The sequence below is a fragment of the Salmo salar genome, chromosome ssa09 (assembly GCF_905237065.1).
Source record: "Salmo salar chromosome ssa09, Ssal_v3.1, whole genome shotgun sequence".
Taxonomy (NCBI): domain Eukaryota; kingdom Metazoa; phylum Chordata; class Actinopteri; order Salmoniformes; family Salmonidae; genus Salmo; species Salmo salar.
In genome coordinates, this window is record NC_059450.1 from 158,182,871 (window position 1) to 158,200,370 (window position 17,500).

Consider the following 17,500-nt stretch of genomic DNA (forward strand, 5'->3'; position numbering starts at 1 on the left):
ACTCTCTTTGTCCATCTCTCTCTCTCTCTCTCTCAGAGAGGAACAGAAGACTGGAGGGGTAGAGGATGAATGTCTGGGACATATGATCTTTACTAAGTCATCTAGTCTGGTCTGGTGCCTTGGAGGGTGAGAGGGGGAAGAGAAAGGGAGGAGAGAGAGAGAGAGTGGGAATGGGTAGGGGAGAGGGAGAGGGAGAGACAGGAGGGGGAGAGAGGGGGGTGGGTAGGGGAGAGGGAGAGACAGGGGGGAGAGAGGGGGGTGGGTAGGGGAGAGGGAGAGAAACCAGATAGATAAAAGAGAGACAAGACCAAAGAGAGAGAGAGAATAGACTGGCAGGGTATCAGCGTTAGGACTAGGGAGTAGACTGGCAGGGTATCAGCGTTAGGACTAGGGAGTAGACTGGCAGGGTATCAGCGTTAGGACTAGGGAGTAGACTGGCAGGGTATCAGCGTTAGGACTAGGGAGTAGACTGGCAGGGTATCAGCGTTAGGACTAGGGAGTAGACTGGCAGGGTATCAGCGTTAGGACTAGGGAGTAGACTGGCAGGGTATCAGCGTTAGGACTAGGGAGTAGACTGGCAGGGTATCAGCGTTAGGACTAGGGAGTAGACTGGCAGGGTATCAGCGTTAGGACTAGGGAGTAGACTGGCAGGGTATCAGCGTTAGGACTAGGGAGTAGACTGGCAGGGTATCAGCGTTAGGACTAGGGAGTAGACTGGCAGGGTATCAGCGTTAGGACTAGGGAGTAGACTGGCAGGGTATCAGCGTTAGGACTAGGGAGTAGACTGGCAGGGTATCAGCGTTAGGACTAGGGAGTAAACTGGCAGGGTATCAGCGTTAGGACTAGGGAGTAGACTGGCAGGGTATCAGCGTTAGGACTAGGGAGTAGACTGGCAGGGTATCAGTGTTAGGACTAGGGAGTAGACTGGCAGGGTATCAGCGTTAGGACTAGGGAGTAGACTGGCAGGGTATCAGCGTTAGGACTAGGGAGTAGACTGGCAGGGTATCAGTGTTAGGACTAGGGAGTAGACTGGCAGGGTATCAGTGTTAGGACTAGGGAGTAGACTGGCAGGGTATCAGTGTTAGGACTAGGGAGTAGACTGGCAGGGTATCAGCGTTAGGACTAGGGAGTAAACTGGCAGGGTATCAGCGTTAGGACTAGGGAGTAGACTGGCAGGGTATCAGCGTTAGGACTAGGGAGTAGACTGGCAGGGTATCAGCGTTAGGACTAGGGAGTAGACTGGCAGGGTATCAGCGTTAGGACTAGGGAGTAGACTGGCAGGGTATCAGTGTTAGGACTAGGGAGTAGACTGGCAGGGTATCAGTGTTAGGACTAGGGAGTAGACTGGCAGGGTATCAGCGTTAGGACTAGGGAGTAGACTGGCAGGGTATCAGTGTTAGGACTAGGGAGTAGACTGGCAGGGTATCAGCGTTAGGACTAGGGAGTAAACTGGCAGGGTATCAGCGTTAGGACTAGGGAGTAGACTGGCAGGGTATCAGCGTTAGGACTAGGGAGTAGACTGGCAGGGTATCAGCGTTAGGACTAGGGAGTAGACTGGCAGGGTATCAGTGTTAGGACTAGGGAGTAGACTGGCAGGGTATCAGTGTTAGGACTAGGGAGTAGACTGGCAGGGTATCAGTGTTAGGACTGGGGAGTAGCCAGCCAGCAGCAGTAGAGGAAGGAAACAGTTTTCCAGCTCTCTGCTCTGATCAGATCATCAGATCAGACTCCGTTCAACAGGGGACTTCCCTTTTGTGAATGGGGCCGTGGGCATGTTGCAGCCAGCCATCTAATCCAGCGGCCTGTGTGGTGTCTGAGCAGGGCAGAGAAAGAGAGAATTACCTTTCATATCCCCGCTGTCCTTCCTCTGCCCTGCTTTGCCTGCATCAGGATGCTGTTCTCAGATGAACGAGACAAGATATCTCATCTCCTCAGTGAGTCCTAGGGGAGAGGAGACAGACAGCCAGACTGAGATGGATCAGGATGGATGGAAGGAGAAAAATCCAACAGAGTCAGGAAGGATGGCCCCTGTTCTGTTGTTTCCTCGTTGTGCCAGATCGCTGAGAGTGATAAGCAGACGCGTGGTTTACACAAACGTGGGTTCTGTCAGGGATTAGAAAGGGGTTAACACTTAGAAGATCAAGAGTTAGTTACAGTATCAACTCTAGTTTCCTATCGAACTGTAGTGTGGTAACACCGCCTGTCTCTCTGTCTCTCTGTCTCTCTGTCTCCCCTTCTCTCTCCCCCTCTCTCTCTCTCTCTCTCTCTCTCTCTCTCCCCCTCTCTCTTTCTCTCTTTCTCTGTCTCTCTCTCTCTCTCTCCCCCTCTCTCTCTCTGTGTCTCTCTGTGTCTCTCTTTCTCTCTCTCTCTCTCTGTCTCTCTTTCTCTCTGTCTCTGTCTCTCTCTGTCTCTCTTTCTCTCTCTCTCTGTCTCTCTCTCTGTCTCTGTCTCTCTTTCTCTCTCTCTCCCCCTCTCTCTCTCTGTGTCTCTCTGTGTCTCTCTTTCTCTCTCTCTCTGTGTCTCTCTTTCTCTCTCTCTGTCTCTGTCTCTCTGTCTCTGTCTCTCCCTGTCTCTGTCTCTGTCTCTCTGTGTCTCTCTCTCTCTCTCTCTCTCTCTCTCTCTCTCTCTGTCTCTCTCTGTCTGTCTGTTTTTGTCTCTGTTTCTGTCTCTCTCTGTCTCTCTCTGTCTGTGGCTGGTCTTTTATAGCGCTGTTGTTATTATTGTAATGATATATTATTATTCTGGGTAGAGAGAGGGAGATGTTTCTGCTGATGCCATGGTGACAGTCTTCTTGTGTTGTAGTGTTCAGGGCCTGTCTGGACTCGCTGGAGAGGAGAAACGCTATCCTCCACAGAGCTGAGGGTTTGATCCGACTGACTGGATACAGACACACACACACACACACACACACACACACACACACACACACACACACACACACACACACACACACACACACACACACACACACACACACACACACTAAGACACTTGCACGACATCTTTTGTCCCTCTGATGTGCGGTGTAGTTTATGTAGAGCAGATGTTTAGGAATGCATAGGGGTATAGGATGAGTCATACTGCTCTGTATCATTAGTACTGTTCTATATCATTAGTACTGTTCTATATCATTAGTACTGTTCTAGAACATCTACTGCTCTGTATCATTAGTACTATTCTAGAACATCTACTGCTCTGTATCATTAGTACTGTTCTAGAACATCTACTGCTCTGTATCATTAGTACTGTTCTAGAACATCTACTGCTCTGTATCATTAGTACTGTTCTAGAACATCTACTGCTCTGTATCATTAGTACTGTTCTAGAACATCTACTGCTCTGTATCATTAGTACTGTTCTAGAACATCTACTGCTCTGTATCATTAGTACTGTTCTATATCATCAGTACTGTTCTAGAACATCTACTGTTCTATATCATTAGTACTGTTCTAGAACAGCTACCGTTCTATATCATTAGTACTGTTCTAGAACATCTACCGTTCTATATCATTAGTACTGTTCTATATCATTAGTACTGTTCTATATCATTAGTACTGTTCTAGAACATCTACCATTCTATATCATTAGTACTGTTCTATATCATTAGTACTGTTCTAGAACATCTACTGTTCTATATCATTAGTACTGTTCTAGAACATCTACCATTCTATATCATTAGTACTGTTCTAGAACATCTACCGTTCTATATCATTAGTACTGTTCTATATCATTAGTACTGTTCTAGAACATCTACCGTTCTATATCATTAGTACTGTTCTAGAACATCTACTGTTCTATATCATTAGTACTGTTCTAGAACATCTACTGTTCTATATCATTAGTACTGTTCTAGAACATCTACTGTTCTATATCATTAGTACTGTTCTAGAACATCTACTGTTCTATATCATTAGTACTGTACTAGAACATCTACTGTTCTATATCATTAGTACTGTTCTAGAACATCTACCGTTCTATATCATTAGTACTGTTCTAGAACATCAACCGTTCTATATCATTAGTACTGTTCTAGAACATCTACCATTCTATATCATTAGCACTGTTCTAGAACATCTACTGTTATATGTCATTATTACTGTTCTAGAACATCTAGTGCTCTATATCATTAGTACTGTTATAGAAAATCTACAGTTCTATATCATTAGTACTGTTATAGAAAATCTACAGTTCTATATCATTAGTACTGTCTAGAACATCTACTGTTCTATATCATTAGTACTGTTCTAGAATATCTACTGTTCTATATCATTAGTACTGTTCTAGAACATCTACCATTCTATATCATTAGTACTGTTCTAGAACATCTACCGTTCTATATCATTAGTACTGTTCTAGAACATCAACCGTTCTATATCATTAGTACTGTTCTAGAACATCTACCGTTCTATATCATTAGTACTGTTCTAGAACATCTTCCGTTCTATATCATTAGCACTGTTCTAGAACATCTACTTTTATATGTCATTATTACTGTTCTAGAACATCTAGTGCTCTATATCATTAGTACTGTTATAGAAAATCTACTGTTCTATATCATTAATACTGTTCTAGAACATCTACTGTTCTATATCATTAGTACTGTTCTAGAACATCTACTGTTCTATATCCTTAGTACTGTTCTAGAACATCTACTGCTCTGTATAATTAGTACTGTTCTATATCATTAGTACTGTTCTAGAACATCTACTGTTCTATATAATTAGTACTGTTCTAGGAGATCTACCATTCTATATCATTAGTACTGTTCTATATCCTTAGTACTGTTCTAGAACATCTACTGCTCTGTATCATTAGTACTGTTCTATATCATTAGTACTGTTCTAGAACAACTACTGCTCTGTATCATTAGTGCTGTTCTAGAACATTAGTACTGTTCTACAACATATACTGCTCTGTATCATTAGTACTATTCTAGAACACCTACTGTTCTGTATCATTAGTACTGTTCTATATCATTAGTACTGTTCTATATCATTAGTACTGTTCTAGAAAATCTACTTTTCTATATCATTAGTACGGTTCTAGAACATCTACTGTTCTACATCATTAGTACTCTTCTAGAACATCTACTGCTCTATATCATTAGTACTGTTCTAGAACATCTACTGTTCTATATCATTAGTACTGTTCTAGAACATCTACCATTCTCTATCATTAGTACTGTTCTAGAACATCTACCATTCTATATCATTAGTACTGTTATAGAAAATCTACCGTTCTATATCATTAGTACTGTCTAGAACATCTACTGTTCTATATCATTAGTACTGTTCTAGAACATCTACTGTTCTATATCATTAGTACTGTTCTAGAACATCTACCGTTCTATATCATTAGTACTGTTCTAGAACATCTACCGTTCTATATCATTAGTACTGTTCTAGAACATCAACCGTTCTATATCATTAGTACTGTTCTAGAACATCTACCGTTCTATATCATTAGTACTGTTCTAGAACATCTTCCGTTCTATATCATTAACACTGTTCTAGAACATCTACTGTTATATGTCATTATTACTGTTCTAGAACATCTAGTGCTCTATATCATTAGTACTGTTATAGAAAATCTACCGTTCTATATCATTAATACTGTTCTAGAACATCTACTGTTCTATATCATTAGTACTGTTCTAGAACATCTACTGTTCTATATCCTTAGTACTCTTCTAGAACATCTACTGCTCTGTATAATTAGTACTGTTCTATATAATTAGTACTGTTCTAGAACATCTACTGTTCTATATAATTAGTACTGTTCTAGGAGATCTACCATTCTATATCATTAGTACTGTTCTATATCCTTAGTACTGTTCTAGAACATCTACTGCTCTGTATCATTAGTACTGTTCTATATCATTAGTACTGTTCTAGAACAACTACTGCTCTATATCATTAGTACTGTTCTAGAACATCTACCGTTCTATATCATTAGTACTGTTCTATATCATTAGTACTGTTCTAGAACATCTACCGTTCTATATCATTAGTACTGTTCTAGAACATCTACTGTTCTATATCATTAGTACTGTTCTAGAACATCTACTGTTATATATCATTAGTACTGTTCTAGAACATCTACTGTTCTATATCATTAGTACTGTTCTAGAACATCTACTGTTCTATATCATTAGTACTGTTCTAGAACATCTACCGTTCTATATCATTAGTACTGTTCTAGAATATCTACCATTCTATATCATTAGTACTGTTCTAGAACATCTACCATTCTATATCATTAGTGCTGTTCTAGAATATCTACCATTCTATATCATTAGTACTGTTCTAGAACATCTACCGTTCTATATCATTAGTGCTGTTCTAGAACATCTACCGTTCTATATCATTAGTGCTGTTCTAGAACATCTACTGTTCTATATCATTAGTACTGTTCTATATCATTAGTACTGTTCTAGAATATCTACCATTCTATATCATTAGTACTGTTCTAGAACATCTACCATTCTATATCATTAGTGCTGTTCTAGAATATCTACCATTCTATATCATTAGTACTGTTCTAGAACATCTACCATTCTATATCATTAGTGCTGTTCTAGAATATCTACCATTCTATATCATTAGTACTGTTCTAGAACATCTACCGTTCTATATCATTAGTACTGTTCTAGAACATCTACCGTTCTATATCATTAGTGCTGTTCTAGAATATCTACCGTTCTATATCATTAGTGCTGAGGAGAGGGAGATGATGGCTCGGTGGGGTCTGTTTGTGTTTGTGAACAGAGCCCCAGGACCAGCTTGCTTAGGGGACTCTTCTCCAGGTTCATCTCTCTGTAGGTGATGGCTTTGTTATGGAAGGTTTGGGAATCGCTTCCTTTTAGGTGGTTGTAGAATTTAACGTCTCTTTTCTGGATTTTGATAATTAGTGGGTGTCGGCCTAATTCTGCTCTGGATGCATTATTCTGTGTTTTACGTTTTACACTGAGGATATTTTTGCAGAATTCTGCATGCAGAGTCTCAATTTGGTGTTTGTCCCATTTGGTGAATTCTTGGTTGGTGAGCAGACCCCAGACCTCACATCCATAAACGGCAATGGGTTCTATAACTGATTCAAGTATTTTTATCAAGGTCCTATTTGGTATGTCGAATTTTATGTTCCTTTTGATGGCATACAAGACCCTTCTTGCCTTGTCTCTCAGATCGTTCACAGCTTTGTGGAAGTTACCTGTGGCGCTGATGTTTAGGCCGAGGTATGGATCGTTTTGTGTGCTCCAGGGCAACGGTGTCTAGATGGAATTTGTATTCGTGTTCCTGGCAACTGGACCTTTTTTGGAACACCAGTATTTTGGTCTTACTGAGATTTACTGTCAGGACCCAGGTCTGACAGAATCTGAAATACACTAGTCTGCTTTTAATGATGATGCAGAAGATTTTCCCAAGGTTGCTGTTGATGCATATCCCACGGTAGTTATTGGGGTCAAATTTGTCTCCACTTTTGTGGATTGGGGTGATCAGTCCTTGGTTCCAAATATTGGGGAAGATGCCAGAGCTGAGGATGATGTTAAAGAGTTTTAGTATAGACAATTGGAATTTGTGGTCTGTATATTTTATCATTTCATTGAGGATACCATCAACACCACAGGCCTTTTTGGGGTTGGAGGGTTTGTATCTTGTCCTGCAGCTCATTCAATGTAATTGGAGAATCCAGTGGGTTCTGGTCATCTTTAATAGTTGATTCTAAGATTTGTATTTGATCATGTATTTTTTTTAGATGTTTGTTCTTTGTTATAGATCCAATCAGATTGGAGAAGTGGTTGACCCATACATCTCCATTCTGGATAGATAATTATTTATGTTGTTGTTTGTTTAGTGTTTTCCAATGTTCCCAGAAGTGGTTCGATTCTATGGATTCTTCATTTACATTGAGCTGATTTCTGACGTGCTGTTCCTTCTTATTCCGTAGTGTATTTCTGTATTGTTTTAGTGATTCACCGTAATGAAGGCGTAGACTCTACATTTCTTTATAAAGTTTTTACATTCTTCATCAAACCATTTGTCATTGTTGTTAATTTTCTTAGGTTGTCTGCTTTACATTTTTACATTTGATAGAGAAGCTGATAATTCAAATATACTGTTTATGTTTTCTACTGCCAAGTTTACACCTTCACTATTACAGTGAAACGTTTAGTCCAGGAAGTTGTCTAGAAGGAATTTGTAATTTTTTTATTTCTAATTTAATACTTTTTTGGTAGAAATCTCTGTGTGTCTGTACCACAGCTTCAGGCTACACTGGGCCTGGGAGTGTGTGTGTGTGTGTGTGTGTGTGTGTGTGTGTGTGTGTGTGTGTGTGTGTGTGTGTGTGTGTGTGTGTGTGTGTGTGTGTGTGTGTGTGTGTGTGTGTGTGTGTGTGTGTGTATGTCTTCAAGCTACAGTGAGCCTTTGAGGGGTTAGTCCTGTGTGACTAGAGAGTGATATTGAGAGCAGAGAGGAGAATCTCTTCAGCACTAGTTCATTGGGTGGGTGGGGAGGGGGGGGTGTAAAAGGCAAGGAGTGTGTGAGATCAAGGGGTGTGTAAAGAGAATATGTCATGACGATCAGGAGGAATGGTGTTTGGGATTAATCACAGGGCTTAATAGAGGGGGGGTTTTCCACTGGGCTGGGCAAGGAGGGAGATGAAATGAGACAAGCATCTACTGTTCTATATCATTAGTACAGTTCTAGAACATCTACCGTTCTATATCATTAGTACTGTTCTAGAATATCTACCATTCTATATCATTAGTACTGTTCTAGAACATCTACCATTCTATATCATTAGTACTGTTCTAGAATATCTACCATTCTATATCATTAGTACTGTTCTAGAACATCTACCGTTCTATATCATTAGTACTGTTCTAGAATATCTACCGTTCTATATCATTAGTACTGTTCTAGAATATCTACCATTCTATATCATTAGTACTGTTCTATATCATTAGTACTGTTCTAGAATATCTACTGTTCTATATCATTAGTACTGTTCTAGAACATCTACCGTTCTATATCATTAGTACTGTTCTAGAATATCTACCGTTCTATATCATTAGTACTGTTCTATATCATTAGTACTGTTCTAGAACATCTACCGTTCTATATCATTAGTACTGTTCTAGAATATCTACCGTTCTATATCATTAGTACTGTTCTAGAATATCTACCATTCTATATCATTAGTACTGTTCTATATCATTAGTACTGTTCTAGAATATCTACTGTTCTATATCATTAGTACTGTTCTAGAACATCTACCGTTCTATATCATTAGTACTGTTCTAGAATATCTACCGTTCTATATCATTAGTACTGTTCTATATCATTAGTACTGTTCTAGAATATCTACCGTTCTATATCATTAGTACTGTTCTAGAATATCTACCATTCTATATCATTAGTACTGTTCTAGGACATCTACCGTTCTATATCATTAGTACTGTTCTAGAATATCTACCATTCTATATCATTAGTACTGTTCTAGAACATCTACTGTTCTATATAATTAGTACTGTTCTAGAACATCTACTGTTCTATATAATTAGTACTGTTCTAGAACATCTACCGTTCTATATCATTAGTACTGTTCTAGAACATCTACTGTTCTATATAATTAGTACTGTTCTAGAACATCTACTGTTCTATATCATTAGTACTGTTCTAGAACATCTACCGTTCTATATCGAGGGTTTTTCTTCCACTGGGCTGGGCAAGGAGGGAGATGAAATGAGACAAGCAGAGGGGAAACTTATTTCACTAGTAGTGTTACTGACTGGTTAAAAGTGCAGCTGAAATAGCACCCTATTCCCTTATAAAGTGCCTTATAAAGTATACATCCTTTGAGACTGTTTGGCTGGTTACATGTAGTTATCAATACATGTCTCTATTTCTGCATTATCTCATCGTGTCTGTACCTAGATAGAGAGAGAGATCTGTAATGGGGCCTAGGTAGAGAGAGAGATCTGTAATGGGGCCTAGGTAGAGAGAGAGATCTGTAATGGGGCCTAGGTAGAGAGAGAGATCTGTAATGGGGCCTAGGTAGAGAGAGAGATATTTAATGGGCCTAGATAAATAGAGGGAATGATCTGTGATCTGTAATGGGGCCTAGGTAGAGAGAGAGATCTGTAATGGGGCCTAGGTAGAGAGAGAGAGATCTGTAATGGGGCCTAGATAGAGAGAGGGAATGATCTGTGATCTGTAATGGGGCCTAGGTAGAGAGAGAGATCTGTAATGGGGCCTAGGTAGAGAGAGAGATCTGTAATGGGGCCTAGGTAGAGAGAGGGATCTGTAATGGGGCCTAGGTAGAGAGAGGGATCTGTAATGGGGCCTAGGTAGAGAGAGAGAGATCTGTAATGGGGCCTAGGTAGAGAGAGAGATCTGTAATGGGGCCTAGGTAGAGAGAGAGATATGTAATGGGGCCTAGATAGATAGAGGGAATGATCTGTGATCTGTAATGGGGCCTCGGTAGAGAGTGAGATCTGTAATGGGGCCTAGACAGAGAGAGAGATCTGTAATGGGGCCTAGGTAGAGAGAGAGAGAGATCTGTAATGGGGCCTAGGTAGAGAGAGAGATCTGTAATGGGGCCTAGATAGAGAGAGAGATCTGTAATGGGGCCTAGACAGAGAGGGGGAATGATCTGTGATCTGTAATGGGGCCTAGGTAGAGAGAGAGATCTGTAATGAGGCCTAGGTAGAGAGAGAGGTCTGTAATGAGGCCTAGGTAGAGAGAGAGATCTGTAATGGGGCCTAGGTAGAGAGAGAGATCTGTAATGGGGCCTAGGTAGAGAGAGAGAGATGTAATGGGGCCTAGATAGATAGAGGGAATGATCTGTGATCTGTAATGGGGCCTAGATAGAGAGAGAGAGAGATCTGTAATGGGGCCTAGACAGAGAGAGAGAGAGATCTGTAATGGGGCCTAGGTAGAGAAAGAGAGAGATCTGTAATGGGGCCTAGGTAGAGAGAGAGATCTGTAATGGGGCCTAGACAGAGAGGGGGAATGATCTGTGATCTGTAATGGGGCCTAGACAGAGAGGGGGAATGATCTGTGATCTGTAATGGGGCCTAGACAGAGAGGGGGAATGATCTGTGATCTGTAATGGGGCCTAGACAGAGATGGGGCATCAAACCCCATGCAGCTTGGCTGTGTTCCTGTTCTAATCATGTTCTGTTGTCTGTCTATCTCTGTGTGTTGCAGGTGTGCTGACCAGACGTCAGGTGTGTGTGTGTGTGTGTGTGTGTGTGCTGGGTGGCGGGCGATCAGCAGGGCTGAGTGGTCACTATGGCTGGTGGTCTGAGGGTTCTCTGCACTGTGCTTTGTCTCAGCCAAGCACTCCTACTCAGCTGCTGTGGTAAGTACTGATAATAACAGTCCACCTTTATTTAAGGCTTTATTCCTCTTCTTTTAAAGTGTTTTGTAACTTCAGGAAACGATCAAAAGTGTGTTGATTTAGGAATGAGTGATCTATTGGTGGATTTACAGTAGTACAGTGGCTTGCGAAAGTATTCACCCCCCCCCCCCCCCCTTGGCATTTTTCCTATTTTGTTGCCTTACAACCTGGAATTAAAATAGATTTTTTGGGGGGGTTTGTATCATTTGATTTACACAACATGCCTACCACTTGAAGATGCAAAATATTTTTTATTGTGAAACAAACAAGAAATTATTTTTAAAAAAACTGAAAACTTGAGCGTGCATAACTATTCACCCCACCAAAGTCAATACTTTTAGAGCCACCATTTGCAGCATTTACAGCTGCAAGTCTCTTGGGGTATGTCTCTATAAGCTTGGCACATCTAGCCACTGGGATTTTTGCCCATTCTTCAAGGCTAAACTGTTCCAGCTCCTTCAAGTTGGATGGGTTCCGCTGGTGTACAGGAATCTTTAAGTCATACCACAGATTGTCAATTGGATTAAGGTCCGGGCTTTGACTAGGCTGTTCCAAGACATTTAAATGTTTCCCCTTAAACCACTCGAGTGATGCTTTAGCAGTATGCTTAGCGTCATTGTCCTGCTGGAAGGTGAACCTCCGTCCCAGTCTCAAATCTCTGGAAGACTGAGACAGGTTTCCCTCAAGAATTTCCCTGTATTTAGCGCCATCCATAATTCCTTCAATTCTGACTAGTTTTCCAGTCCCTGCCGATAAAAAACATCCCCACAGCATGATGGTGTTCTCGGGGTGATGAGAGGTGTTGGGTTTGCGCCAGACATAGCGTTTTCCTTGATGGCCAAAAAGCTCAATTTTAGTCTCATCTGACCAGAATACCTTCTTCCATATGTTTGAGGTGTCTCCCACATGCCTTTTGGCAAACACCAAACATGGTTGCTTATTTTTTTCTGGCCACTCTTCCGTAAAGCTCTGTGGAGTGTACGGCGGGACAGACGTTCCGCTAGCGGAACGCCTCACCAATATCCAATGGTATAGAGTGGCGCGAATTACAAATACCTCAAAAATGCAAAAACTAAAATGATTCAAATATATGACTATTTTACACCATTTTAAAGACAAGACTCTCCTTTATCTAACCACATTGTCCGATTTCAAAAAGGCTTTACAACGAAAGCAAAACATTAGATTATGTCAGGAGAGTACCCAGCCAGAAATAATCACACACCCATTTTTCAAGCTAGCATATATGTCACAAAAACCAAAACCACAGCTAAATGCAGCACTAACCTTTGATGATCTTCATCAGATGACACTCCTAGGACATTATGTTATACAATACATGCATGTTTTGTTCAATCAAGTTCATATTTATATAAAAAACCAGCTTTTTACGTTAGCATGTTTTGTTCAGAACTAGCATATCCACCGAAAACTTCCGGTGAATTTACTAAATTACTCACGATAAACGTTGACAAAAAACATAACAATTATTTTAAGAATTATAGATACAGAACTGCTTTATGCAATCGCGGTGTCCGATTTTAAAATAGCTTTTCGGTGAAAGCACATTTTGCAATATTCTGAGTAGATAGCCCGGCCATCACGGCTAGCTATTTTGACACCCACCAAGTTTGGCACTCACCAAACTCAGATTTACTATAAGAAAAATTGGATTACCTTTGCTGTTCTTCGTCATAATGCACTCCCAGGACTTCTACTTCAACACCCAATGTTGTTTTGGTTCCAAATAATCCATAGTTATATCCAAATACCTCCGTTTTGTTCGTGCGTTCAAGTCACTATCCAAAGGGTGACGCGCCGGCGCATTTCGTGACAAAACATTTCAAAATATTCCATTATCGTACTTCGAAGCATGTCAAACGCTGTTTAAAATAAATTTTTATGCGATTTTTCTCGTAAAATAGCGATAATATTCCAACCGGGAGACGTTGTATCCGTTCAAACACTGATAGAAGAAAATGGAGTCGTCACATGCACGCGCGCACGCCAGTGCCATTGTTCTCAGAAGTACCACTCTCCAAAACCCCTGCGTTTTTCGCCCAGAGACTGCAGAGTTATCATTCAAAGTTCTGGCGCCTTCTAAGAGCCAATGAAAGCCTTAGAAAATGTCACGTTACAGCAGAGATCCTGTATTTTTGATAAAGAGGCTACAGAAGGCCAAGAAATGGTCAGACAGGGCACTTCCCATATAGAATCTTCTCAGGTTTTGGCCTGCCATATGAGTTCTGTTATACTCACAGACACCATTCAAACAGTTTTAGAAACTTTAGGGTGTTTTCTATCCAAATCGACTAATTATATGCATATTCTAGTTTCTGGGCAGGAGTAATAACCAGATTAAATCAGGTACGTTTTTTGCATCTTTTCTGTTTACCCTAGCTTTGGAGGTATTATAGCTAATGCCTCATTCCTTCTCAGGGCTCAAAACTCACGTTTGCGACCCTTTTGCTTTGCAAGTGCGACATTCATTTTTGGTTGGTTTCGGTTGAATCTTTTGCCATCATGCACTGTTTGAATGGACATTTCTATATAGGATTTCCCCCAAAAACCTTCCCAATGTTGACTGTGAAGTAGGCCTACCTGGCAGAATGATATCATGATGATTTGTATACCTTACAGTGTACATTGTACAGTACAAAAACACCAATAGCCAGACACAACGGTCTCTTGCCATCGAATTAAAGGTCAATTACAACCTCCAAATATCGTTTTTTTTAATTTTTTTATTACTCAAAAGCGGTCTCCTGATGTGGTATAAGCATTGTTGTGGACTTCCAACATCCAATGTATGTCGTTTTTTTGTATAAAACGTGTGATTTTCAGAGTGAAAACCTGAATAAAATAAGGAAAACTTGGAAATCGGGGGAAAAATAAAACCTGGGAAAACAGAATTTACCAAAAGATAAAACAGGTGTGACCAAATCCATGTGCTAGCTAATGCCGTCAACTGAAAGTTGGCAGCACCTGTACCCCCAGTGGACAAAACTAGAGCTCCGTGGCTTCATGTGTGCAGCTACTAGCATCCCGTAAAAATAGTATGTAGACTAACAAAATAAGGATAGCAATTCAAACTACATAGGAGCTTCTAAACGAGGAGCTTCTAAACGAGGAGCTTCTAAACGAGGAGCTTCTAAACGAGGAGCTTCTAAACGAGGAGCTTCTAAACGAGGAGCTTCTAAACGAGGAGCTTCTAAACGAGGAGCTTCTAAACGAGGAGCTTCTAAACGAGGAGCTTCTAAACGAGGAGCTTCTAAACCAGGAGCTTCTAAACGAGGAGCTTCTAAACGAGGAGCTTCTAAACGAGGAGCTTCTAAACGAGGAGCTTCTCAACCAGGAGCTTCTCAACCAGGACCTTCTCAACCAGGAGCTTCTAAACCAGGAGCTTCTAAACCAGGAGCTTCTCATCTAAACCAGGAGCTTCTAAACCAGGAGCTTCTCATCTAAACCAGGAGCTTCTAAACCAGGAGCTTCTAAACCAGGAGTTTCTAAACCAGGAGCTTCTAAACCAGGAGCTTCTAAACCAGGAGCTTCTCATCTAAACCAGGAGCTTCTAAACCAGGAGCTTCTCATCTAAACCAGGAGCTTCTAAACCAGGAGCTTCTTAACCAGGAGCTTCTAAACCAGGAGCTTCTCATCTAAACCAGGAGCTTCTAAACCAAGAGCTTCTAAACCAGGAGCTTCTAATCGAGGAGCTTCTAAACCAGGAGCTTCTAAACCAGGAGCTTCTAAACCAGGAGCTTCTAAACCAGGAGCTTCTAAACCACAAGCTTCTAAACCAGGAGCTTCTAAACCAGGAGCTTCTCAACCAGGAGCTTCTCACCTAAAACAGGAGCTTCTAAACCAAAAGCTTCTAAACCAGGAGCTTCTATTCCACAAGCTTCTAAACAAGGAGCTTCTAAACCAGGAGCTTCTCAACCAGGAGCTTCTCATCTAAACCAGGAGCATCTAAACCAGGAGCTTCTAAACCAGGAGCTTCTCATCTAAACCAGGAGCTTCTAAACTAGGAGCTTCTCATCTAAACCAGGAGCTTCTAAACTAGGAGCTTCTAAACCAGGAGCTTCTCATCTAAACCAGGAGCTTCTAAACCAGGAGCTTCTCATCTAAACCAGGAGCTTCTAAACTAGGAGCTTCTAAACCAGGAGCTTCTCATCTAAACCAGGAGCTTCTAAACCAGGAGCTTCTAAACCAGGAGCTTCTGAACCAGGAGCTTCTCATCTAAACCAGGAGCTTCTAAACCAGGAGCTTCTAAACTAGGAGCTTCTAAACCAAGAGCTTCTAAACTAGGAGCTTCTAAACTAGGAGCTTCTAAACCAGGAGCTTCTAAACCAGGAGCTTCTAAACCAGGAGCTTCTCATCTAAACCAGGAGCTTCTAAACGAGGAGCTTCTAAACGAGGAGCTTCTAAACGAGGAGCTTCTCAACCAGGAGCTTCTCAACCAGGACCTTCTCAACCAGGAGCTTCTAAACCAGGAGCTTCTAAACCAGGAGCTTCTCATCTAAACCAGGAGCTTCTAAACCAGGAGCTTCTCATCTAAACCAGGAGCTTCTAAACCAGGAGCTTCTAAACCAGGAGTTTCTAAACCAGGAGCTTCTAAACCAGAAGCTTCTAAACCAGGAGCTTCTCATCGAAACCAGGAGCTTCTAAACGAGGAGCTTCTAAACCAGGAGCTTCTAAACCAGGAGCTTCTCATCTAAACCAGGAGCTTCTAAACCAGGAGCTTCTTAACCAGGAGCTTCTAAACCAGGAGCTTCTAAACCAGGAGCTTCTCATCTAAACCAGGAGCTTCTAAACCAAGAGCTTCTAAACCAGGAGCTTCTAATCGAGGAGCTTCTAAACCAGGAGCTTCTAAACCAGGAGCTTCTAAACCAGGAGCTTCTCAACCAGGAGCTTCTCAACCAGGACCTTCTCAACCAGGAGCTTCTAAACCAGGAGCTTCTAAACCAGGAGCTTCTCATCTAAACCAGGAGCTTCTAAACCAGGAGCTTCTCATCTAAACCAGGAGCTTCTAAACCAGGAGCTTCTAAACCAGGAGTTTCTAAACCAGGAGCTTCTAAACCTGAAGCTTCTAAACCAGGAGCTTCTCATCGAAACCAGGAGCTTCTAAAAGAGGAGCTTCTAAACCAGGAGCTTCTAAACCAGGAGCTTCTCATCTAAACCAGGAGCTTCTAAACCAGGAGCTTCTTAACCAGGAGCTTCTAAACCAGGAGCTTCTCATCTAAACCAGGAGCTTCTAAACCAAGAGCTTCTAAACCAGGAGCTTCTAATCGAGGAGCTTCTAAACCAGGAGCTTCTAAACCAGGAGCTTCTAAACCAGGAGCTTCTAAACCAGGAGCTTCTAAACTAGGAGCTTCTAAACCACAAGCTTCTAAACCAGGAGCTTCTAAACCAGGAGCTTCTCAACCAGGAGCTTCTCACCTAAACCAGGAGCTTCTAAACCAGGAGCTTCTATTCCACAAGCTTCTAAACAAGGAGCTTCTAAACCAGGAGCTTCTCAACCAGGAGCTTCTCATCTAAACCAGGAGCTTCTAAACTAGGAGCTTCTCATCTAAACCAGGAGCTTCTAAACTAGGAGCTTCTAAACCAGGAGCTTCTCATCTAAACCAGGAGCTTCTAAACCAGGAGCTTCTCATCTAAACCAGGAGCTTCTAAACTAGGAGCTTCTAAACCAGGAGCTTCTCATCTAAACCAGGAGCTTCTAAACCAGGAGCTTCTAAACCAGGAGCTTCTGAACCAGGAGCTTCTCATCTAAACCAGGAGCTTCTAAACCAGGAGCTTCTAAACTAGGAGCTTCTAAACCAAGAGCTTCTAAACTAGGAGCTTCTAAACTAGGAGCTTCTAAACCAGGAGCTTCTAAACTAGGAGCTTCTAAACCAGGAGCTTCTCATCTAAACCAGGAGCTTCTAAACGAGGAGCTTCTAAACGAGGAGCTTCTAAACGAGGAGCTTCTCAACCAGGAGCTTCTCAACCAGGACCTTCTCAACCAGGAGCTTCTAAACCAGGAGCTTCTAAACCAGGAGCTTCTCATCTAAACCAGGAGCTTCTAAACCAGGAGCTTCTCATCTAAACCAGGAGCTTC

The 17,500-nt window shown here is 41.6% G+C and overlaps 1 protein-coding gene across 2 annotated transcripts in view; it reads left to right on the forward strand.

The window, feature by feature from the left end:
• The window catches only part of cdon (cell adhesion associated, oncogene regulated), a 139,566-nt gene that overhangs the window by 54,840 nt on the left and 67,226 nt on the right, over positions 1 to 17,500 (forward strand). For both annotated transcript variants that reach the window (XM_045724932.1, XM_045724931.1), the window contains exon 2: positions 11,211 to 11,364. In XM_045724932.1, the coding sequence (XP_045580888.1) occupies positions 11,295 to 11,364 (70 nt within the window). In that variant the 5' untranslated portion in view covers positions 11,211 to 11,294. The remainder of the gene's footprint in view (positions 1 to 11,210; positions 11,365 to 17,500) is intronic.